Genomic DNA, 24,168 nt, shown 5'->3' with positions numbered 1-24,168 from the left:
AAGGAAGAATTAAAAAAAAAAATGCAATGAGGTAGTGACCTAACAAGGAAAGTTAAACCTATAAAACGAGATGCAGCTTATTAAACCTATAAATGCAATACCATATTTTTCAGTTAGATCAAAAAAGGAAAACTAAGGAAATCGTCCGCAGCCTAATACATGGCAAATGTAACAATATGCTATTTTTAAAAAGTAGCTTTATAGGAGGTTTTAATGCCTGTGGAGGGTTTTTCCATAAAGTTCTATAGTCAGAGTATATACCATGCATATTTTCAAAGTTTAATTTTAGAATAAGAAAAAAGTTTTGGGTGTTTAATTCTATCTGATTTCTCTTCCCTACACCCTGACTTGCATTATAAGAATCTGCATTTATACTGTGTACTTACTATATTGATATTAAAAATATAACAGTTGTTGATATAATTGTGGTGATGTTTGAAAAAAGCAGACATGTTGCTACATAATATAGGTGTTGCTTAGGTCTAAGCCAAAAATGACCATGAAACATTTGTAGTCTTGCGTTTTATTCATAAAATTCATGTGAAAGTTGCATTAACCTTATCATATATTCTTGTTTTCTTTCATATTGAAAAAAGGTTACTTAACTAGTCCCTTACTCCATCCAACAGTTAGCACTTGGTAAATACACACTTAAATTCAGGTAGGAAGACATGGGAAGATGTGGATTATAAAACTGAGAGAGAGAGAAAGAGAAAGAACACAAATATTCTTAAAGGGGAAATGAGAAGCCTTACTAATTATACTCTCAGCTTAACTAATTTGCTGATAAAATAGAACAGGTGTTTTCAATCACTTTTTTAAAGCCATGAAACCATTTGTGCCATAGAAATTTAATGTGAGAACTATTAAAAATCTCATTACATTCATTTTGATAGTGTACTTTTTTTTTTTTTATTCCAGAAAATACACCAAGTTGTTTTGTGGAAAATTAGCCTATACCATGTTGTAGTTGGGTTTATATTTATAGGACTATTGTCATCTTTGCTGTGTTTCATAGGAGCAGTTGTCTGTACTTGGGCCTAATCTATTCTGAGCTCTAGTCTTCAAACTTGTTAGCACTTTTGCCCGAATTGTTATATTTAGTAAAGGTATAGATATTTATTTCAATCATGTCACTAGGTACTAATCTAAAAGATAAGAATGTAGAGCAAATTAGTGAAAATCTGAAAATGTTGGACCTATGTTATAATTCTATAGATGTCATTGACTATATTAGTAGTATTAGTATTTTAAAGGAAAAATTTATATGATCATTCCTAATTGATACACTTCAATAAAATGAAAGAGTCATTCATGATTAATAAATATCATAGCAAACCACAAATGGAAGGGGACATCTTTAATCTTATTAAAAGTAAAACAACAGGATGTGGTAACTCAAGCATATAATCCCAACAACACAGGAGGATCATGGAACAGGCTGACCTGGGCAAAAATGAGAGACTACCTCAAAAATAATTAAACCGAAAAAGGGCTGGGTACATGGCTTAAGGGTAGAGTACCTTCCTAGCAAGCACCAGACCCTTGAGTTTAAACTCTAGTACCACCACCAAAACCCCAACAAACAAATTGCTTGTTGGGATATAGAAATGGTTTTATAACATCAGAAATAAGACAGGATGCTTGGTCTTTTCTGTTCACTATTATTTGGGTCCCATAGCCAGAGACACAACACACAAAATATTTATAGACATTGTCATTATCCACAGAAGCCCTGTTTGTCCTTATAGAAAACCCACAGTTAGCCATAGAAAAATTATTAGAGTTAATAAGAATGTTTGGTAAGGTTGCTGTATACAAAATTACATTTCTATGCATCATCAACAGACAGAAACAGGAATTAAAATTGGGTAAAGGAAATATTTACAACAGCTATTAAAAAGCCGCTTGCCTAGAAATAAATTTTAACCAGTTCTCTCCCTACTACACAAAACAGAGAAAAAAGGTAATAATAAAACTTATTGGAAAGGAAAATTTATTGTCATAAAGGTATTTTTGCAACATCAATCAGTAGACATAATATAATTGTAATTAAAATTATTTCCCTAAAACTTGGGAAATGGATTCTAAAATGCATATTTAGGTAGCAAGGGCTTTGAAGAGCCAGAACCAGGAACCAGATCAAAGTAAAGGATGGTGGTTGTCCTACCAAATGTTAAGGTTGATAACAAATCTGTAGTTGAAAATTTTCCTGGAGATAGATTAGCCTGTACAGTAGGGGGAAAAAAAGAAAAGAAAAAATTCCAAAGACTCATACATGCAAGGAAACCTGGTACATGTAATAGAGATAGCTTAGCAGATCAGTGAGGAAAAGAATGGACAATTTAGTAAATGATGCTTAAATAATCATTTAATATGGTGAGCAGGGAGGAAATGAATGCCCATTTTATTTACTTCCATATCTGTAGGTTCTGAATTCATGGCTTCAAGCTACCACAGAATGAAAATAATTGAGAAAAAATTGTACGTGTACACACACTTTCCCTTGTCATTATGTAAGCACTACATTGTACTGTTTACATACAGTTTGCATTATATTAGGTTTTATGAGTAATCTTTAGAGGTGGCTTAAAGTATTTGGGAGGCTGTGCCTACTTTGCCTACAAATACTGCACCATTTTATATAAGGGACTTCAGGATCCATGGATTTTGATACCCAAGGGGAGTCCTGCCTGAATTCAGTACTCTGTAGATATCAAGGGATGAATTAATGCACATAATTTTAAAATCAGATGAATTTAAAATCGGATGAATCAAACACTTAAATGTTAAATGATAGGGAAATTTCTCACAATAGAAATATGATTGGGATTTTTTTTTTCATCTGGCTCTAATTAACCTTCACTTGATATATTGACTCAAATAAAACCTTCTAAAGTAAATGCAGCTAAGAATCTGGAATGTTTCTTATGCTGAAATGGCAGATTAGGATTCTTTTTGATTGTTTAGCTTTATTCCCCCTGCATGATTGCTTTGGATTTGAATTCTTAGGTAGCTGAACAGAGAGGAATGTAATTACAGTTGCTCTCTGTATATGAAGAATTCATGCAAGGAATACACTCACAAGTGTAAAACCAAAGAGCTTGAAAATATAAGCTAAAACACTATCTTTGAGCAAGTTTGATTATAGTGAGAAAATTTTATTAGTGGTAAAAAAATTATTCATCTCTGAATATATTTAATCACTGAAATAAGACCACCTTGATTTTGATATTTCACTCCCTACAGATGGGGAACAAATGATCTGGACTCAGACTTGGTTAGTTCAGGGAATGAGAGTCAGTAACAAATCACCTCACCCGAGATCCTCTGCTGCTCTGTACAAAAAAAAAATGTTCTGGTTATCAGGAAATACTCCTTGACATGTAGTGACCAGGGGCACTTAAGCTATATCATTGATTTCCAGAGGACTCAGGAGTCATGAGGGAAAGAGCAAGAGACTTGCCCAGAATTAACCAGATTTGTAGAAGGGCCTGTGGGGTCCCTATAGGGTTTGTTTTGTTTTAAGGTATAATTTGTATGTAATACTATGCATATTCGAGAACTACTTTGCTTTTCAACATGAGATGTTTCAGGCTTATCTTGTTTCCTGCCTTAGACCTAGAGACAGCTGTGTTTCTAAGGAGCCCTGTTTCATGTTAGTGGGAAATAATATTTAGAAATAAAAATCTGAGCGGTAAGTATGCTCATTACTACTGTGTTGGTTACTGATTTTAGTTCTTTATGTGAGATAGAGCTGATCCCTTCCTCCCCCCTTTTTCCTTAGATAAAAGATGCTTCTCAACTTTGCTTTTTCTTTTATTTTAATAACAGTATAGTCTAATCCCAATTTTTAGGTCTCTTCCTTCTTGACCAATATTGTTTATAACTGGGTTATTCTTCTGCAACCTTCAAAAAATGTGTATGTGTGTGTTCGGTTAGAGTTGATTTTTTTGTGTGTGTGGTATGGGGTTTGAACTCAGGGCTTTTGCATTTTCTAGGCAGGTGCTCAACCATTCACTTTAGATATTTTTCAAATAAGGTCGTGCTGTTTATGCCCTGGCTGGCCTGGAATGTGATAATTCTAGTTAAGCATCCTGTGTAGCTGGGATAATAGGTATGCACGACCACGCCCAGTTTTATTGGTTGAGTTGGGATCTCATGAACTTTATACCTGGGCTGGCCTTGAATGCTGATCCTCCCAGTGTCTGCTTCCTGAGAGGCTAGGATTATAGGTGTGAGCCACCATGCCTGACTTAGAGATGATTCTTTTTACAGTTTTGAATTGCAGTAAATTCCTGTGGTTCAGAATTTTGAAGTATAATATAATATATTTTACAAATTTTAACTCCCACTTTTTAAGCTAGCTGCTTCCTTTCCTTACAACCACTATTACTACATAGAAATGTTTTCATGCAAATGATAGAAATGCAAACAAATGATAGAAATGGCCTTGCAATTGAAAAATACATGCCAAATTATTGATTCAACAAATACTTGTTAATGGTAGGCCCTATACTGGAATGCTGGGAAATCAGTATTGAACAAAGCCTCGGTCCTATTAGGATGTCCATTTTAAGGATGAAGGAGGTTCAGCATCTTTTTGTATATTTAACACCTAGTTGAATTTCTTTTTCTATAAGCTTCTCATATCTATTACCCATTTTTCTGTAGGAATGTTGAATTTAACTATTTTCAGGTGTTCTATAGTAATTGCTAGGGAAATTAACCTTTCCTGTATGTCACTTGGAAGTATTTTTCAAGATTTGTCAAAAGGAAAGATAATAACTGTGTAATTCTTACAACATAGTGGGAAATATATTTACTTTTAAAACTTTAACAAATGACACCATTAAATTTTTAAACTCAGGGTGTTTCCCCTGACTTTTGTATATATCTATATAAACTTTGAAAAACGATTTTGGTGAACTAGAAAAGTGTAAATTTTTAAGAGTGTCTTGGTTGTGAATCTCGTAGTGTGCCGCTTTCCTGACGTTAGCATGTTATAATTTATTTGAAACTCAACTTCTTCATCTGTAACATAGATATAATGATAGGGCCTACTTTGCTGACTTATTACAAAAATTTAAATGAGATGATCTTATTTAAATGCAAAGAATTGAGTGATTTTTCACTCTTTAAGTACTAGGTGCTCCTAGTTAGCAGTCTGCAAAATACTGAAACTAGATCCATGTTTATCGCCCTATACCAATATTAACTCAAAATGGATCAAGGATCTTAATATCAGACCACAAACTCTAAAGTTGGTACCGGAAAGAGTAAGAAATACCTTGGAATTAATAGGTATAGGCAAGAACTTTCTCAATGGAACCCCAGCAGCTCAGCAACTAAGAGATAGCATAGATAAATGGGACTTCATAAAACTAAAAAGCTTCTGCTCAACAAAAGAAATGGTCTCTAAACTGAAGAGAACACCCACAGAGTGGGAGAAAATATTTGCCAGCTACACATCAGACAGAGGACTGATAACCAAAATATATAGGGAACTCAACAAACTAAATTCTCCCAAAATTAATGAACCAATAAAGAAATGGGCAAGTGAACTAAATAGAACTTTCTCAAAAGAAGAAATTCAAATGGCCAAAAAACACATGAAAAAATGCTCACCATCCCTAGCAGTAAAGGAAATGCAACTCAAACCCACACTGATTCCACCTCACCCCTGTTAGAATAGCCATCATTAGCAACACCACTAACAACAGGTGTTGGCGAGTATGTGGGGAAAAAGGAACCCTCTTACACTGCTGGTGGGAATGTAAACTAGTACAACTACGCTAGAAAAAAATTTGGAGGCTTCTTAAAAATCTAAACATTGATCTACCATATGATCCAGCAATACCACTCTTGGGGATATACCCAAAAGAATGTGACACAGGTTACTCCAGAGGCACCTGCACACCCATGTTTATTGCAGCACTATTCACAATAGCCAAGTTATGGAAACAGCCAAGATGCCCCACTACTGACGAATGGATTAAGAAGATGTGGTATTTATACACAATGGAATTTTATTCAGTCATGAAAAAGAATGAAATGTTATCGTTCGTAGATAAATGGATGAAACTGGAGAACATCATTCTGAGTGAGGTTAGCCTGGCCCAAAAGACCAAAAATCATATGTTCTTCCTCATATGTGAACATTATCAAGTGCAAACACAACAAGGGGATTGGACTTTGATCACATGATAAAGCAAGAACACACATGGAAGGTATGAGGATAGGTAAAACACCCAAAAAACTAGATAGCATTTGTTGCCCTCAACGCAGAGAAACTAAAGCAGATACTTTAAAGCAACTGAGGCCAATAGGAGAAGGGGACCAGGAACTAGAGAAAAGGTTAGTAACTTCGAATTAACTTAGAAGGTAACACACATGTACAGGAAAGCAATGCGAGTCAACTCCCTGTATAGCTGTCCTTATCTCAACAAGCAAAAACCCTTGATCCTTCCTATTATTACTAATTCTCTCTTTTCAACAAAATTAGAGATAAGGGCAAAATAGTTTCTGCCTGGTAGCGAGGGGTTGGGGGGGTAAGGGAGGGAGGGGGAAAGGGGGAAAAATGACCCAAACATTGTATGCACATATGAATATAATAAAAAAAGAAAAAAAATACTAGGTGCTATTATACATATAAAAATAGATGAACCCTAAGTAATACATGCGTAAATGAAATTGTCCTTTTACTTTCTTTTAACTTCAATGAAAAGGTCTTGAATAGATTTGGAAGTAAATCTTGTACTTTGAAATTGAAATTTGTGCAAGAGATAGCTGAAGTGAAATTATTGATTTTAAACTAATACTGTTTTCTTTTGGTAAATGTGAAATAAAATTTTTCTCTATACTTAAAGTGTACTATCTTTGATTTCCATTATATTTTGTAAGACTGTTTCATGGTATGGTTAAATCAAAACATGGTTTTCTTTGTGTCAAGAATGTAAAAGTGTTCCTGGGCTCCACAAAGCTGGATGTAAAGTTACACTGCCAGAAGTGTAAACAAGGGGTGATGAGAGGCTTTTCAGCTTTGTTTACTCATTCCTTGGTCCCTTGACATTACTTTCCCCATGCAGAGGTCTCATTACTTTCACCTTTTGATCCTTCTACTTTTCAATCTCATAGGTAAATATCCAATTTCTATTTCAAGTTTGCTTTATAAACAGAATGTCAAAAGAAAGAAGCACTTAAATATTTATCAAAATTACTTTGGCTTAGGTCTTGCTCTGTTTATTTAAAGATATTCCCACACCCACTCACACATGAGCACAGGGTTTTGAACTCTTAAGAAATATTTTTCACTGTAAAATAGTATTGTAATGGTCTGCTTTAACCTGTTTAGTCTATCTCTATTTTATAATAGGTCATAGATCAGGCATCTTGACTTCTGATGTCATATGGGATTTGTTCTCCACAAATACATTGAAGCATCTCTTTTCCTTTGGAGCTGTGCCAATCTAAATTTTGCCTCCAGGAGAAAACTGCCTCAGGGGACCTGCTTTTCTTCAGTATTGTTTTCTTTGCTTGTTAGCTCAGAAAGAATTTTCTTTCAGAAAATACCATACATAATAAGGATTTGCAAGGGTAAATAGGCTAGAGAAGTGACTATTTTAAAAGACACAGAGGTTCTTTAAAGGTTTGTTACTTTGTTGGACTATGACTTTAAAATCTTTTGAAAAATTCTGTTGATACACAATTCTTTTCAAAATACATTGAGTGAATAAAATATGATACATGCTCATTGTCTGGGATTATAACCTACTGAGGCTTCACATTGAGGAAGCACCATGTTGAGCCAGAATCAGAAACTTAGAGTGAACTCTCCATGTTCTCAGACGCCTTCCCTGTTCATGTGGCAACGCCTCATATTAGTCACACACACTAGTTGTCAACAGGAAAACGGTGCTATCACCTGGGAGAACTGTGGAAAATGCAAATAACTAGACCCAAGAACACATATCCTATGACATGTGAGGGAGCATTGATCTAAACAGATGATGTGGTTTGTAGTAGAGTGGGGTCCAACCAACTTTTAGTAAGAGATGGAACATAATGTCCTCCCAGTGCCAAAGCATCCCTGTAGGAGAGCACAGCTGGGGCCATCCACAGTTCTCAGCAGAACAGTGATTCTGGATGAACCACATAGGTAGTGTGCAACCATAGGTTCTCTGCAATATTGTTTTACTTTTGTGCTTTGGTATTTTGAGTCTTAGAACACCTAAGTACAGCACTAAAACTGGTAGTAGGTGAAGTAAGTATACCATGATCACGAGATAAAGAGAACCACTGGCTTTAATGTTTGGAGCTCAGTTCTAGCTCTGCAGTATGCAATAGCTGCTGCTTTTGGTAAGCATTTACTCCATCCAGGTCTTGGCTGCTTCTGCTCTAAGCCAAGCAGGACCCCACAACACACAGACCACAGAAAGATGTCCTGTCTCTTTCAAAGGCTGCTGTATTCTCCCCACACTACAGACCCAGGGTTCTTTACGATTATGTGCATGGCAGTGTTGGCTAAGGCATATGTTGGGATTATAAATTGCTGTTTTTGAGTACTTTTACAAACTTCTCACTTTCTGACTCTCAAAATACCTCTGAATTACAGGTAGGGCAGGTATTATTATATCCTCAGTTTTATAGGTAAAGAAATTGGAACAGAAAGTTTGAATTGCCTAAGATCACTTAGTTAATGTATGGGAGACTCTACATTCAAACCAGGTTTTCTGACTTCAGAGAGACTATTCTTTTCATAAAATGTAGATTTTTAATAGGTATTTAGAATATCAAAGACATACAAACCTAAGCAAACAGCTTTATACTCTGAAATTTCAGTTCATTTTCCCCAGCCTTTAATTAATGTTGCTTTCTTTGCTTCTTTTGTGTAGTAATTTACAGAAAATTAGAATCTTAGTTCTAGGCATCCATCTGTTGGCTCAGGGTTGGTACAACTACAAATTAAAGTGACCATGAAACTGAAGCTTGTCATCTAGGCTTTTATAAGTTTCCAACTGCATTAACTTGAACAAACCAGAATAATACAGGAACCCATTGAAAGTTATGGTACATTCTTAAAGAAAAATATTCTATCTTCCTATAATCCCCAATATCCACTCACTTCGTACTAAAGCAAATTACACCAAAGGACGTAGGAATAATTAAAATTATAATGTTTTCATGGAAGTTAGGTGTTGTTTTGTTTTGCTTTTTCTCAGTAACAATGCATTCTCTTAACGTTAGTGAAAGGCAAGCTCTTTGGCTGTTTTCCTTCAGGATATAATTGACACAACCCATCTTAATGGAGATAATGAGAAAATCTCAGAAGGCCAGGTGTACTGCTTGGATCTCATTGTGTGTTTAGGATGCTGTGTAATCTTTCTCAGCAGAGAAACCTAAAGAAGGTTTCTCTGCCATCCTTTGCAAGTACTTTCTCTGTACTTCGGGCAGTCAGAAAGGAAACAGAGGGGAAACTGGCATCTATGTCAGAGAACAAACACCCTGGGAGTATTAAGTGTCACAGTGCAGGAAGAAACCAGAAATTCAGCTCTGTCCCTAGAAATCCTATCTCTCTGATTGTCAGTAGTCAAAAGCATTTCACATTATTAAAAAAGAAGTTAAATCAAGATGTTGAACTAGCTAGAAAGCAAATCACAAATTCTCATGAGCTTTTTCAGCTCTGCTTCCTCATGACCTAACTGGGGGCGACGAGAGATGCAGAAATGACAAACGATAGAAGACAGACATGTAGAAAGTTGGGATCAGGTGTGCTGGGGGCTTGGAGGGAGACACACACAGCCTTGTTGCTTTTTTACATCTCGTCTCTTTACTCTGCTTCTTTTCTCTATCTTTAAAACCTCACTTCTGATGTCTTTCTTCTTCTCTATTCTTTAAAACCTTACTTCTAAAGTCTTTTCTGTTCTTTAAAGTCTCTTTTCTTAGACTTGCTCTGTCCTATGTTTTCTTTTAGCTTTTCTTTAGCCTAATCTCTCTTAAAGTTTTGGCCTCAGACTTGCACTGTCCCATGTTCTCTGTTTAGCTTTCTTAATGTCTCGGTGCTCAGACTTGCACTGTCCATGTTTCCTCTAATCTCTAGCATAACTCAGCAGCAGCAGTGGCAGAGGCGTCAGCAGCTGCTTCACAAACAGCCTGTAGCCAGCCAGTCAACATCCCATCAAAAAACCTTGTGTCCTCCTTCAGTGAGCCTTTTATATCCAGTGGTAAACAATGAGGTGGTGCAACAGTTCTTGGGGAGGGGCATGGCATTACAATAAGAGAAACCTGTGTTCCTACTTACCTGAATGTCAACAGTTTAGGAAAGCAGCTATGCTGCAACTTGCCTTTGCCCCCTTCTGCAGCTGGGGCCATGCCAAACTCAGCCTGTCTGATAATCTCCCCACAACAAATTGTTAATATTTTTTCTGAGAAAGAAGGTGTGGCTTAAAGAGAAGTTAGTCTGACAAGTTCAGAACCACAAAATGAACACAGTGCTTCCCAGTGCATCCCTGCTTCCACTTGTTTCTTCTCTTGTTGTTAAATAATTTCTGTGTATTCCTCAAACCCTTATTTCAGAGATACGAAGTCCTTGTGTGCAGTGTTCCAGGAAACACACAGCCTACTAAAATTAGTCTTTCTCCAAAGTTGCATTGAAGGATCAACCATTTCCATCAAGCGCTTAGACCTACATTCTAGTAGAGAAGCCTAAGTTTTGCTGTACCTCTTACTCTTACAAGGAGACTCTTAATCAAGCTGGAACATATTCAAGTTCTTAGAAATGTCCCAGAACATTTCTAGGTGGTTAGGAAGGGCTTCTTTCCCCTTCCCCACCAACAAGATTACCAGTAATGAGACAGCCTCAGCTTCTCTTTGTAACATGGAGTGTTATTAGTAGAAGATTTGTACTCTCCATCTTGTTGCCTCTCTGCTCCTTACCAGTGCACACTACAGGAAGCTTAGGTAAACTTTTCTTTGAAACAGGAAGGTGTGAGTTGGCTCACATCTCTGCAGCACACACCGTATGTGTCACCAGCATTCTGTCATTAAAATCACTTCTTCTAGGTCTCATTGATTACAACACACTCTGTCTTCACTCTTAATTTCAGTGACTTAACATCTTTTCCAGCACCCATTGCATGAAACCTTAGTTATCTCAGAGAAAAGGGTGAGCAGAGAAAAGTCACTGACTCTAGGGTAAGACCTACCTTTCTGTGGCGTCCTTCCTTCCCCTAGTTGTGCTGCAGTAAGCCTAGAGTGAGGCAGTCCAGCTGTCCCAAGTGGTACATCTTTCTAAACCAAAGCATTGGTTCAGGAGTATTTTCTCATCAGTCCATTTGACTTTAAAAAACATGATGGTTCCATAAGCTTTCCTGTTAATGCAGTTATGGTAATACACTAACAAAAGTGGGAAGTAAATTTACTGTGTTCTTAAAGTTTGACAATGAATTCTCACTTTAGAAATTTAGTATGAAAATCAGTAAAAATATGATTTTATGTATACAATTTTAACTTAAAATCAAAATAAGTAAAACCTCTTGTAAAATAAGTAAAATCACTCAACCTTTTTTGCTGCAGAACTGGATTTTAAAGTGCTACTATACATATGTAATTTAAAAGATATAAAAAATGAAAAATAATCACAAATTATCAAAATGTATAGAAAAATCTAATATTAATATCAGATAAACTTTAAATAGAAAACCTAGTGGCAGGAATTTAAAGATGCTTAACTAAAAAAGGCATATGACTAGTTTTGGGCTTTCATCTTAGACTTGTACTGATTTGATTCTGAATCACCAAGCTAATTTTAGTTGACAATGTCTAGGAGAAGGTTAAATACCCAGCTGGTGAATTCATCCTGGCACCTTTATGCCTGACTCAGCCATGAGTTAGGGTACTGGTTTGTACTTGGCTTCAAAGTGGCATTCTGAATATGCAGACAGAATTTTGAGGTTCCTATGTTTGTCTGAGTTTAAACCTAGAACTATGTAGAGGGCACACTAAATATCAGTCATTTAAAAAAAGTTTTACATGATATGCTATCTTTAAGACCAACTAAAGCCCTGCCTCTGTCGAAATGGGGATACAGGCACTTTAATTGTATTGATTTCTATATCTTAAATTTGTCAGATATTTTGTGTATATGCCTTTTAATAAATTAAATCTCATACATTATAACTAAAATTTTAATTACTATACACGGATTGAGAAGTAACATATTTTGGTGAGTTTTGGAAAATGCATATCGCCGTGTAATTACTACCCAGATCAAGCTATGAAACACTTCATCACCCCAGGAAGTTCTAACTGCCTTTCAGTCAGTTCTTCTGCTCCATAGACAGACATTATTCTGATTTCTGTCACTGTTAATTATTTCCATCTGTTCTTGAACTAAATTACAAGTAGAATCACACAATGTGTCCTTATTTTGACTCTGGCCGTAATCACTCAACATGACATTTTGAGAGTCGCCCCTTTCTTGCCCCTCCTTTTTCTTGGTGAGTAGTGTGCCATTCTTTGATTATGGCACAGTTTGCTTACCTATACACCCCTTGATGCACATTTGTTTCCAGTTTGGAATCAGGAATAAAGCTGCTATAATTGCTCTCATAGGCATCTTTTATGGACATATTGTCATTCTTGCCATTATGTAGGAGTAGAATTGTCAGATCATGGGGGAAATATATGTTTGGCTGTATAAAGCTGTTACAGTACTATTTGTCAACATTGTGTGTCATTGTACACTCCTGTCAGCAATCTGTGAATGTATCAGTGTCCCACATCCTTGCCAGCCCTGGCTTTCATGGGTTTGACATGGTATCTCATTGTGGCTTTAACTTGCTTTAATAATTGTGAGCATTTGTCCATGAATTTACTAACCATTGTTATACCTTTCTTTGTGAAATGTCTGGGGGATTTGTTCGTTTTAAGTTGGTTTGATGTTTTCATTGTTGATTGGTAGGAATTCTTTATATGTCTGTGTATCGTGAACATTTTCTCTTATTTGGTAACTCATAATTAACAGAAGTCTTTCATTGCTTCTTTACCTGCATAATTTTTCTCTTAAGTTACTGCTTTTATAAGTCCTCTCTGAGAACTCTTTTCTGCCCCAAACTTTGAACCACTAACCTCTGTTCTTCAGTGTCACCGACAAGCATTCTTCTAGTTATCTTTCTATGAGAATGACAGAAAAGTGAAAGGTGTTTCAAACACATCAAAAATTCCATGACATGACATCTCAGTCTCTCAAAGTATACAAATAGCCTTTTGTTGTTGATTATGCTGGCATTATATTACATTGTAAACACACTGTGGGGTTTACAATCCTAAACAATAGGAAACCAATTGCATAAAGGTTATCTTAGCAGCTTGTACTGAGTATCTGCTATGTTTCTTAGATTGACTGCAGGTTCAACAGAGCTTAGAATCTAGTGGTTTAAATAATCTAAAAGTTGAAATAAGTAACTGTGAACAATAGCCTTGTATAATTTCAAGAATGGAGTGATAGATGAATAAGGAATATTTTCAAAAGCTTTTATCCTTTTAGATGAGAGAAGTTGCATTCTATATGGTTGTTTATGCCCTATCCAGGACAAAGAAGAGATAGAAAAGAACAATAAATTTCCAACAATAGAATTTAATCGTTTTTCAGACTTTTTTGAAGAATAGATTTGTGAATTGTATCCCAAATAAATGATAAAAATATTTGTTCACACAAGGTTTTACTTTATTTGTGATGATGTACAAATGAAATGAGACTTTTACTAGAGTAATTTACTTTAACGTCATTTTAAAATCTCATCTTCAATTTTGTGAATATAAATTTATTTTAAAGTGAGTTTATCTCTGGACTGGAGGTGTGGATCAAGTGACATAGCACCTGCCTTGCAAGTACAAAGCCCTGAGTTTAAATCCCAGTGCCACCAAGACAATCAACAAAAAAAATGGATTTATCCTTAATGATTTTTTAATTTGGAAGACTTTTTCAGTTGGATGCTTAGTAAACATCAGTAAGGAAGTTGAAATTAAAGACACAGCTGTATTCATTAAGACTATATTTAAGTTAGGACTTACAGAAAAGGATTTTCAGGAGAGAGGAACAATTCTGACAGTTAAGACTTAAAAAGTGTCTAATAAATGAATAAACATGTACTCACATAAGTACAAAACATAAATACACATGTATGCATACAAATAAATTTTCAATGTGATAGTTACAGATATATTGAAGTCTGCTTCTTTAAAGTTATTTCGTAGACTTTTAATTCAATTCTTTTGGTCTTGTGTCAGAAATACGGTTGATTTTTACTTTTCTAAATACCTAAAGAGTATTAAAATTATGACTGAAATTAAAATCATGATATTACCTAAAATTATTCCTGCAGAATATTTAGTAACATGACCAAGTATTTATTTGCTCAGTGCAAGTGAAAATGTGCATTGAAAAAGTTGGCTTAGAGACAGAAAGCAATTGTTGTGTTCTTACATCACCCCTTATTTATTCATATCTGTCACTTTTCACTATTTTTCTTTCTTTGGCTTCATTTTAACTTAAGAGACAGGGGTAGAACCACTTACTATCATACTTATCATATGCCCAGTTCTCTGTAGGATGGGGATGCAGAGGAGAATAAGGCATACATGCGAACCTCTGATGGAGTGGGGATGCCAGTCTAGTGAGCCGTAGATTACAAAAGTAACGGGATGAAGGAAGATAGAAAATACGAAATGTAAACAGAGTGTGGAGGTAGCCAACCTCTGCGTTCTAAATTAGATCATGGGAGTTGTTTTTAAAATCCCGTTGCTGACAGCATGATTGAATTTGAGATTATTCTCCAAATCTGGTGCAGAAGAAAAACCTGAGTAGAGGAGCAATGCTTGGAATCTCACATGGATGGATTTGGTGACAGGGAGTACCTGAGCTCTGAAGACAAGTCAGTTTTAATGCCATTTAATGATGTCAGAGGAATGTTTAAAGCACCTGAAAATTAAATGTGGGACTTACTAGTATATTCTTTTCATCATTTCATTAGGTGAAAGATGTTACTTGGACAGAATTGGCATAGCACTTCTACCCAGGTCATATGACATTAAAACAGAGATTATCGGTGAATTATTAGATGACAGGAAAGAAAGGAACTTTACCAAGTCATAGTCCTTCCCAAGTTGCTTCATTAAGCCTTCACTATAGTCTTTGTTTAAAGAGTACTTCTTTGACATCCCCCAGACTTTGGCCTGAGGGAGTACCATATTTGTCTGAAAAATCTTGTGGGGCTGTACTGTTAAGAGACCCTGAATGAGATTCACTGGTCATAGCATTGGTTCTTCTATTGTGAAGCCTTACCAAGGGGCCATAGAACAAACGTGGAGAAACATTTCATTGTCTGCTTTTTTTCTCCCATGGTAGAAATAATTCACACCTCTCTGTAAAAACCTTTATAGTTATGAAGATTGGTCACTCTATAGCCACTTTTCTAGATCATCTTTTGAAGCTGTAATTAGTAAATTATCCATCCAGAAAATAGTGGTAGTTTTAAATCTTGAACAGCCCAGCCAGAAAGAAGAGGGCTTTTTTTTTCTTTCCCAAAGCAATTCATAATAATGTTAACATCAGTATCTACTTGTGCTGAAAATTTTCTACCTGCCTGGCCCTGGACCAAATGTTTTACATCACTATGTACATATATACACACATACTTATATACATATAGGTATATATACATACATATATATACACACACACACACACACACATGGTATATATATATATATACACACACACAGTATTCACTTACAGGAATGTGTGCTTGTTATTGGAACAAATTTTCATTAACAATACCTACCCTTGCGTAGATATGTTCTATTCATTTTTCAAATATTACATTACCATTAAGTTGAGTGTATAGACTACAATGAATGAGAAACAATTTAAAAAATGAACACTGCTCTTTATGCATTACCTCATTGGAACCTCACCTGGCCATATGGAATACTATTATTGTCATTTTCTAAGTAGAATCACTAAGCTGTGCCTGTTTACAAAACTCTTAATGATAGAGCTCTGAAAAGTGGGAGCTAAAGCTGTGAAATTAAAGAATCCCAGTGTTCTGGTATTCATTGCATTTGTGACCATGCATACCTTCTTTAACAGGAATGCTTAATTTTCAGGACAATTTTGAAGATTAAGTGAGGTGATATGTGTTAAGTGATTAGCACAGGGTCTAAATGGAAGTAAAGTACTCACTGAATGTTAGGCATTAGTATTGTAACACTTCGTCCTGGTAGAACTCATTTAAAGTTCACTCAGGGATATTTTGATGTCACAGCATTTGTGAAAATACTGCTTTAAAAAGAATCCTCCTAGACCTTTCTTGTCTTCCCTGAGGCAAAGAATCAATGATCCATGGTCTTTTGAAATGAGACAGAAGCTAAAGAAAAATGTTGATTATTAAGATCTCTGGAAGCATTGACAAAAGAAATGGTGGAGGAAGAGCTTTTCTCTGTCTGGTAAGGAAAGGGACAGGAAAGGCACAAAGGGCTTAAGAATCTTACAGGGAACCACACAGTGAACAAGGACAAAACTTAAAGGGACCTCACCATTTCATGTAGAGATATGGACTTGATATATATTGTGTGTATGCATACACATCATAAAAATCTAAGTTAGGAAACCCTTTAAAAAGCACAAAGCTACTGTAAAAGACATTTGTCTGTAAAAATTTAAACTTGCAAATGTGAACTAATATATTTCATATACAAAACAAACTTACATATTAACACACAAAAAATCCAGTAGCGTAAATGAAATACTTGGTTAACAGATATGTAAGTTCAAATGTCATTAAATATTTGAAATATTTTCTAACTCAATAGGCGTCAAGGAGAAACTAAGTAAAATAACTGTGCTGCATCACCTCCTAGCAGTCACACTGACAAAATGTAGGAAGACAGAAACCTACTGACACAGATTGCTGCTAGTGGGCATTGGGAAAGGGAGTGCCCTCATGGATTCTTGGTGAAAAAGAAAATTGTTGAAACCTTCTTAGAAAGCAGTATGACATCTGTGAAAATATGAATTAGAGATTTTTTTTTTTTTAGACACGATCTTGCTTTATAGGTCACACTGGCCTCAAACTTGCAATTATCTGTCTCAGTTTCAGTGCTGGAATTACAGGCTTAAACCACTACACCCAGCCATAAAGATACTCAGCAGCCTTGCCCCTGGCACTCTATCCCATAGAAACAAAAGCATCAGTTATAAAAAATAATACATTAAGATGTTTTTGTTGCATCATTTTGGCAAAAGAACAGAAACAGTGAATGCCTTTCATGAGAATGACAGAATGTATTTTGAGATATAACCTTCTATGGAATATAAGACATTGATTAAAAGAATTAGTTTATCATTTGACTTGAACAAATTTCCATGAGGCATTGAATGGAAAAATCAAGTTGTAGAGAAATATGTATAATTAATATTGTTTAAGAATGTTAAAATCAGAAAGCTCCTTTATGTGTGTACATCTGTGTGCTGTATATATAACTATCTGGGAACACTAGTTGGGAAAAATAGTAGCTTTTCAACATGGCTTATTAGGTGACAAGCAGCAAGATGAAAAGGAGAGGGAAGACCACATCAAAAATAACACCATGAGGGGTTGTGGAGTGCTTGCCTAGCATGTATGAGGCCCTGAGTTTAATCCGTAGTGCAATAAAAACAACCACAAAAACCTCCAAGATGCATGATATGCTACTTACATAAAGTAACATGAGTGCGCATGTACATTTGCCTAAAGGTAACTTTAGGCAAATAGACACACCTTATGTCTATAGACTTGAAGGGGGTCCTTGACATCATTTAGTGAGCAGTGTGTCTGTACAATAACATTTCAGTTTAAAAAAAAAGTGCCCATTTTGCAAAGACAAAAATAGAAAGGAGCCCCAAGCTATTGCTGTTTGTCTTTAACTGTGGATTATATCATTTGTTATGTAATGTATTGTTTTATTATTTGGAAAAATAACTTTTTTTGCTTATTTAGTTATGTTTACAACCATTTTGTATATACCTGAGATCATTTTTGTTGTATATGTTTTGTTTTGTTTTGATATAACACTTGAATTCCTAAAAAATATAAGAATAGAGTACCAACCTTTGTGAAATAAGAGATTTAGCTTTTTTCCAGAGTGGACATCAATAGAATGATGGAGTGTTTTAATCTTGTTAGTTGTGACAGTACTGAAAGATAGCTGTTTATGTTTTACATACAGATTATGATGACACTGTGTATAGTCTTCCTAGGTAGATTTGGTTTGAATCACAGTATAAATAGAATCACAAGACCAATGCTAGCCTTGGAAAAAGTAATATGCAATATAGTTGATGAACCCAGTGATTATAATATACAAAGAGCTTTTGATGACTGAAACCATGATTTAGTGGGCAGGTGATGAATGACTAGTATTTTGTACTAGTATTTTGTACTTATTTATAAAAATAACAAAGAATTTAGAAAGTTCATTAAAACTGATATAGGTCAGAAACTGAACCTTCATTTCCAGGACTCTTAATTGTCCTGGGCATTACTTTCCTTAGTACAGATTTAACTGCTAAGTAAGGTGAATTGAATGGGTAGCCTTGACTTGGAAGATTGGCCCAAGGCTCTGCAGGGAAGCATTAAGTATCAAGAGCACAGTATAACTGGGATTCCCATCCCATGTTTTGTTTTTAGTGTCCTGCATGAAAAAGACCCCCCCTCAAGTATAACTATTTCAATGAAGTACGTACATGCCCATACTCAAGATACAGAGCTCATAGGTGCCTCCTGAGAAGTTAGGAGCAAATGTGAACAGCATGACATACTTGGAGCCCAAAGCTTCATTTTGCCTGCCTGTGTTTTACAATTGTTTTTTCCAAGCGTCTCCGTGAGCAAGCCATGTTGTATGTTTAACTTAGCTATCCATAGAGCAAGAAAAGGAAGGTGATAGGTGGTGTCTAGCAGGTGGATGAAGGGACACTATACAATTTCTGTGAAGCCTGTCCCGTGGAGCCTTTCTTAGGGTTTCTGTCACCCAAGTTATCCTTGAAAGCCTGAGGGGGACCGTAGTGATCTCCTGACCTTGCCCAACTTTTTTCATAATAAGCAGGATTTGAGTCCCACATTTGTTTGTCACACTTCATAATGATTTGGCTCCATTTGGGCTCTGTCTACAACAGTGTGTAGCAGGGAAATAATGGTGGGCTAACAAGTGGAGCCATTTCCATCACAAAGATAAAACAACTTCAAGGAGACTTCTCATTTAGAAAGCAGCTACTGTGCTGTTGTGTAGATAGTCATAATGTCATCTGTATGGGCGAAAATAGAACCAGGCATAGCACTGTCAGTCCCTGGTACAGAGTGTTTTCTCTCTGCATGAAGGAAAAAGGGACCATAGAATGCAAGATAATGACCCTCAGATCCACTCCAGGGGGACAGAACCACCAATCTCTGCTTTCAATGTGAGAATCCTGATTGGTATCGAGTAACACCACCATCCAGCATCAGTAAGGATTTCTCTCTTCTTTCTTGGTGGAGAGAATAAAATTTTAAAATAAAAAAATTTTGATCTATTATAAAATTACTTTATTATTTCTGCTTTAATACTGCAAAAGGTTTAGCATTTTCTTATGATTAGGCTTTAAGCTGTTTTTTAGTGGTGGTGGTTGTTGTTGGTTTTTTTGGTCTCTAATTGACTTTCTCCTGTAATTGAGCAGTTTTTTTATTCTTCTACCCACAGTCTTCAAATAGTGTACTCCTGGGTCTGCTCTGTCCCATTGCCTCTAACTGTGTATGACTGTATTAAGTTATTAAATGAGGCAGAATAAAATATATTTCCACCAAACACAGCTTTGTTTTGTTATGATTAGATTTCACTTTATTGAAAATAGTAGCTACATTGAGATGTGCTCCAAGTGTAGAATGCACAGTGGGTTTTGAAGACCATACTGGGAAAGAGTACACAATGTCTTGGTAATAATTTTTATATCAATACATGATAAAATGATGATATTTTAGATACAATGGTTAAATAAAATACTAAAATTAGTTTATCTTATTCCTTTTCACTTTTTTAGCATGGCTTCTACATCTTTTGAAATTATGTTAAGATGCTGGTAGTATTCCTCTGACAGACCTCCTCCACCTTAGTCCTGTTGATGTTGGGGCTGAGTGTCTTATTCCGCATAGGCTATCCCACAGCATAGCATCCCTGACCTGACAAGTCCAGAGCAGTTTTCTACCCCATACAGAAATGCCTTTCCATGCCAGGAATGGTTTTACATGCCATGCCTGATGCACCTCAGCCCGAAACCCTTCCGGAGGCAGAATCTCTCTCTGCCATTGTTGGAATTAATTGTAAAACAAGCCTGTATGACAGCCACACTAACATAAACTTTCACCAGTAGTACTAGTCTTACTTTCCTGGGTAGCAGAGAGTAAACCAAATTCTTTGTGAAAGAGATAATCCCAAAGCTTATTGAACAAATACTTCGACTTCTATGTGTTAGGCACTGTCCGAGGTGTCCAGGCCATATTAGTAAATAAAATGTGAATTCTCAGTTTATATGTGGTTTGGGCCACATAGTCACAAGTAAGCAAGAGACTGTACCATGGCGTGTATTGATCAGTGCTGTGTAGAAAGATGAAGCAGGCAGAGAGGGAGGGGGCATTGGGAGTGTTAGGGGAAGGTATTACTCCTGCCTCAAGGCTCCACCCTCTGATACTGAAGGGCCTCTGTCATGCCTGCATTCCCCAGGCTTCCAGTTTCTTGTGGTTCTTCCCTTCATCATTGCATGTAAGAAATGTTTTCCAGGCACCTTTGTCTAGCCTCTGATAAGTCCTCCTGAGCAGGGGGGTTGAGATTCCTTTTAAAAAATGGGATCGTGCAGCTGCTTTGCCTCTCTGCTCCCATTGGTAGTCTGCAGTTGCGTCTGTCTTTCTGGTAGCCTCATCAAGCTGTTGACTTAGATCATGGTGAACAACCCCGAGGTCATTTACGAAACCAAAACTTCTGGGTGGTGCTCATGACCAGTGTTTCTCTTGCTATTTCTGATCAGCTCATTGTGTTTCTGATCAAGACTCAGTATGGTCTGAATTAGTTTTTGTGCTTGACTCTGCATGTCCTACACAAGAAAATAACAGCCATTACCTTTCAAAATGCCTTTCATCTCTGCTTTCTGGTTGTGATAATCCTCATAAATGAGTAATTATTACATTTTCATAAAATAGCACAGAAGGTATATGCATAAGAATGAGTATAGGATATTTTCAGGTAGGACTCTTGGTGACAATCCTGTTTGTAAACTGAGAATAATTATAAAGCACAAGGTCTCTTACCTTTGCCTTCAAGAAATGTCTCCAAGATATTTGTTCCTTTTCTTACCATCTGCTCTTATCTTTAATCAGAACAGTAGACATACCTGTACTTTTAATGTAAACATTTGTTGGGGATTACAGCCCTCAGTCTTCATTTTGGGTTTATAACTTCTGAGGTGTGTTACATTTCCGGATGACTGTTTCATGGCCAGGAGATGGGGAATTCAGTACACACACACACACACACACACACATACCCCTACATTATACATGCACATGGTGATTAGTAGCAGATTCCTATTCCTGCTATCCATTGTTCATGCCACAGAGATTAATAGTTTTGGAGAATGGGGACTGTGATTTAAATACCATCTGTGGCCACTTATCCAGCAGATTGGTTAGATGGCAAATCTGACAAATGAGTATGTTCATGACAAAGAAGAAACCAGAAGAATTTCACTGTGGAGGATTTGAGATACTACTATTTGTTGAAAAACTTCAAATTTTATTAAGGTTTAACATTTAAGTTCTTTAGAAGATGTTTTTGTTTTATATTTTCTTTAATATTTTAGTTGTATGGATGTATTTCAGAAGGCAACTAGAAAACTGGCATCTCTTGTTGTAACCTGAGATAACTGAAGAGTCAATGCTATTACCAATGCTTTGGAAAGCTGGTGTGGGCATCCCCTTGCCCTTGATTCCTGTGGTGGTGCCATTCTGGCCTGTGGGAATGCCCACCCCATCTGGCATTAGAACACCTTAACCCTGATGAGGTGTTAGTCACAGACCCTCTGCCTCTGAAAACCACCATCCCTCTGGGTGCTTCTAAACCTCTGCAGAGGCTTTGAAGATGCTTTTCCTGCCAATGTTCAATCTGTAAAGAGCTTTCTAATATATCTAGACTTGCTCAGTTTTGGTCAGTGTCCTGAGGGAAGAACTAATGTGTGATGCAGGCTCGAAATTTTACTTTGGCTTTGATAGTTTTTCTACATTTTCCCATGTAACTCCCAGAAACCTTTGGGCTCTGTGATGGCACTTTGTTTACAGCATTTAGCAGCTAAAGTACAATAATTTGTTAGGTACCAGAATGTGAGTCAGACAAGAAGGTTAGATGTGTAGCATGTGATAAGATAGTGTACCTCTGTGGTGATCCTGGACCCCAAGGACTGGGAAGGATGAGGGGCACTGGGTTCACTGCTATGCTAAAGACTGAGGGCTGCTGATTTGTTACAAGACTTTTCAGGGGCCAGAATAGCAGTGAAGGAGTACATCCCGTTGTGCCCTGTCTATGACAGTACACACAAAGTGTCTCTGTACGTGTGTGCACTCACATGGTTTTTTTTAATTTTTATTTTATTTATATGTGCATACAATGTTTGGGTCATTTCTTCCCCCTTCCCCCACCTCCTCCCTTTCTCCCCCACCCCCTCCCTTCCCCCCCACCCCCTCGATACCCGGAAGAAACTATTTTGCCCTTATCTCTAATTTTGTTGAGGAGAGAGTATAAGCAATAATAGGAAGGACCAAGGGTTTTTGCTAGTTGAGGTAAGGATAGCTATACAGGGAGTTGACTCACATTAATTTCCTGTGCGTGTGTGTTACCTTCTAGGTTAATTCTTCTTGAACTAACCTTTTCTCTAGTTCCTGGTCCCCTTCTCCTATTGGCCTCAGTTGCTTTAAAGTATCTGCTTTAGTTTCTCTGCGTTGAGGACAACAAATGCTATCTAGTTTTTGAGGTGTCTTATCTATCCTCATACCTCCCTTGTGTGCTCTTGCTTTATCATGTGATCAAAGTCCAGTCCCCTTGTGTTTGTCCTTGATCTAATATCCGCATATGTGGAAGAACATACGATTTTTGGTCTTATGGGCCAGGCTAACCTCACTCAGAATGATGTTCTCCAATTCCATCCATTTACCAGCGAATGATAACATTTTGTTCTTCTTCATGGCTGCATAGAATTCCATTGTGTATAGATACCACATTTTCTTGATCCATTCGTCAGTGGTGGGGCATCTTGGCTGTTTCCATAACTTGGCTATTGTGAATAGATGTATGCACTCACATGTTAATGACAACAGGTTTTCCTTTCTAGTGTCAATGGCATGAAAGTGAACTGTTTGATTTTCTTTTCTTTTTCAGAACGAGTTTGCCCTCACCTATGTTTTCCAGAAACGACTTCAGTATCTGGAGCATCCTCAGGAAGTGTATTGGAATGGTAAAGTTACTCTCCATTTTATCATGTGGCATCAAGCTTTAATTGCATATCTTTCAGAAGGGAATCTCTAGATGTTTGCATGCAGGGTGCACAAGAATGTGGAAACATACAAGAGTCAAAAATCTCAATCTTAGATTAAGTTTTCCTCACAAAATTTGAGCCACTTTTATGGCTTTAATGTAACTTTTCATTGTAAGAAAATAAGAAAATGCTCTTTTCCTGTCATACACCACATATTTCCCCATAAAGTTACTCAGAAATTCTCTCAAAGACCAGATTCCCACAGTGTACTGTATGATTTCACATACACTTCTGTGCATAAAACAAGCTTTGGACTTTGGATTCATAACTGTAAAAGAGGAATATCTGGAATATGTGTTTTTCATTGTCTGTGCAGGTGGATCTGATTTAGGGGCAGTGGGAAGACAGCAGTATTTCGTGTAACTCCCTGGGTGCCCTTTAAGAGGGCAGTTAACACCACTGCCTGAGTGTGTTAACTGCCCTTTAAGAGGCAGTTAACACCACTGCCTGGAACTTTGAGTAAAATTCTCTTTAACTCTTCCTAGCATGTCCTTTCACCACCAAGAATGATGAAAAGTAAA

The 24,168-nt window shown here is 36.6% G+C and overlaps 1 protein-coding gene across 7 annotated transcripts in view; it reads left to right on the top strand.

Moving 5' to 3' along the window:
* Positions 1 to 24,168, top strand: part of Osbpl1a (oxysterol binding protein like 1A) — a 202,072-nt gene that overhangs the window by 147,794 nt on the left and 30,110 nt on the right. For 6 of the 7 annotated variants that reach the window (XM_020169703.2, XM_020169702.2, XM_020169704.2 and 3 more), the window contains one exon: positions 23,491 to 23,566. In XM_020169703.2, the coding sequence (XP_020025292.2) occupies positions 23,491 to 23,566 (76 nt within the window). Of the gene's footprint in view, positions 1 to 19,400; positions 19,541 to 23,490; positions 23,567 to 24,168 lie in introns of those variants that run through there. The other variant, XM_074070188.1, reaches the window with a different exon arrangement.

The sequence above is a fragment of the Castor canadensis genome, chromosome 4 (genome assembly GCF_047511655.1).
Source record: "Castor canadensis chromosome 4, mCasCan1.hap1v2, whole genome shotgun sequence".
Classification (NCBI taxonomy): Eukaryota; Metazoa; Chordata; class Mammalia; order Rodentia; family Castoridae; genus Castor; species Castor canadensis.
The sequence above is the reverse complement of the archived record's forward strand: the minus strand, read 5'-3'. Positions and strand labels throughout refer to the sequence as shown.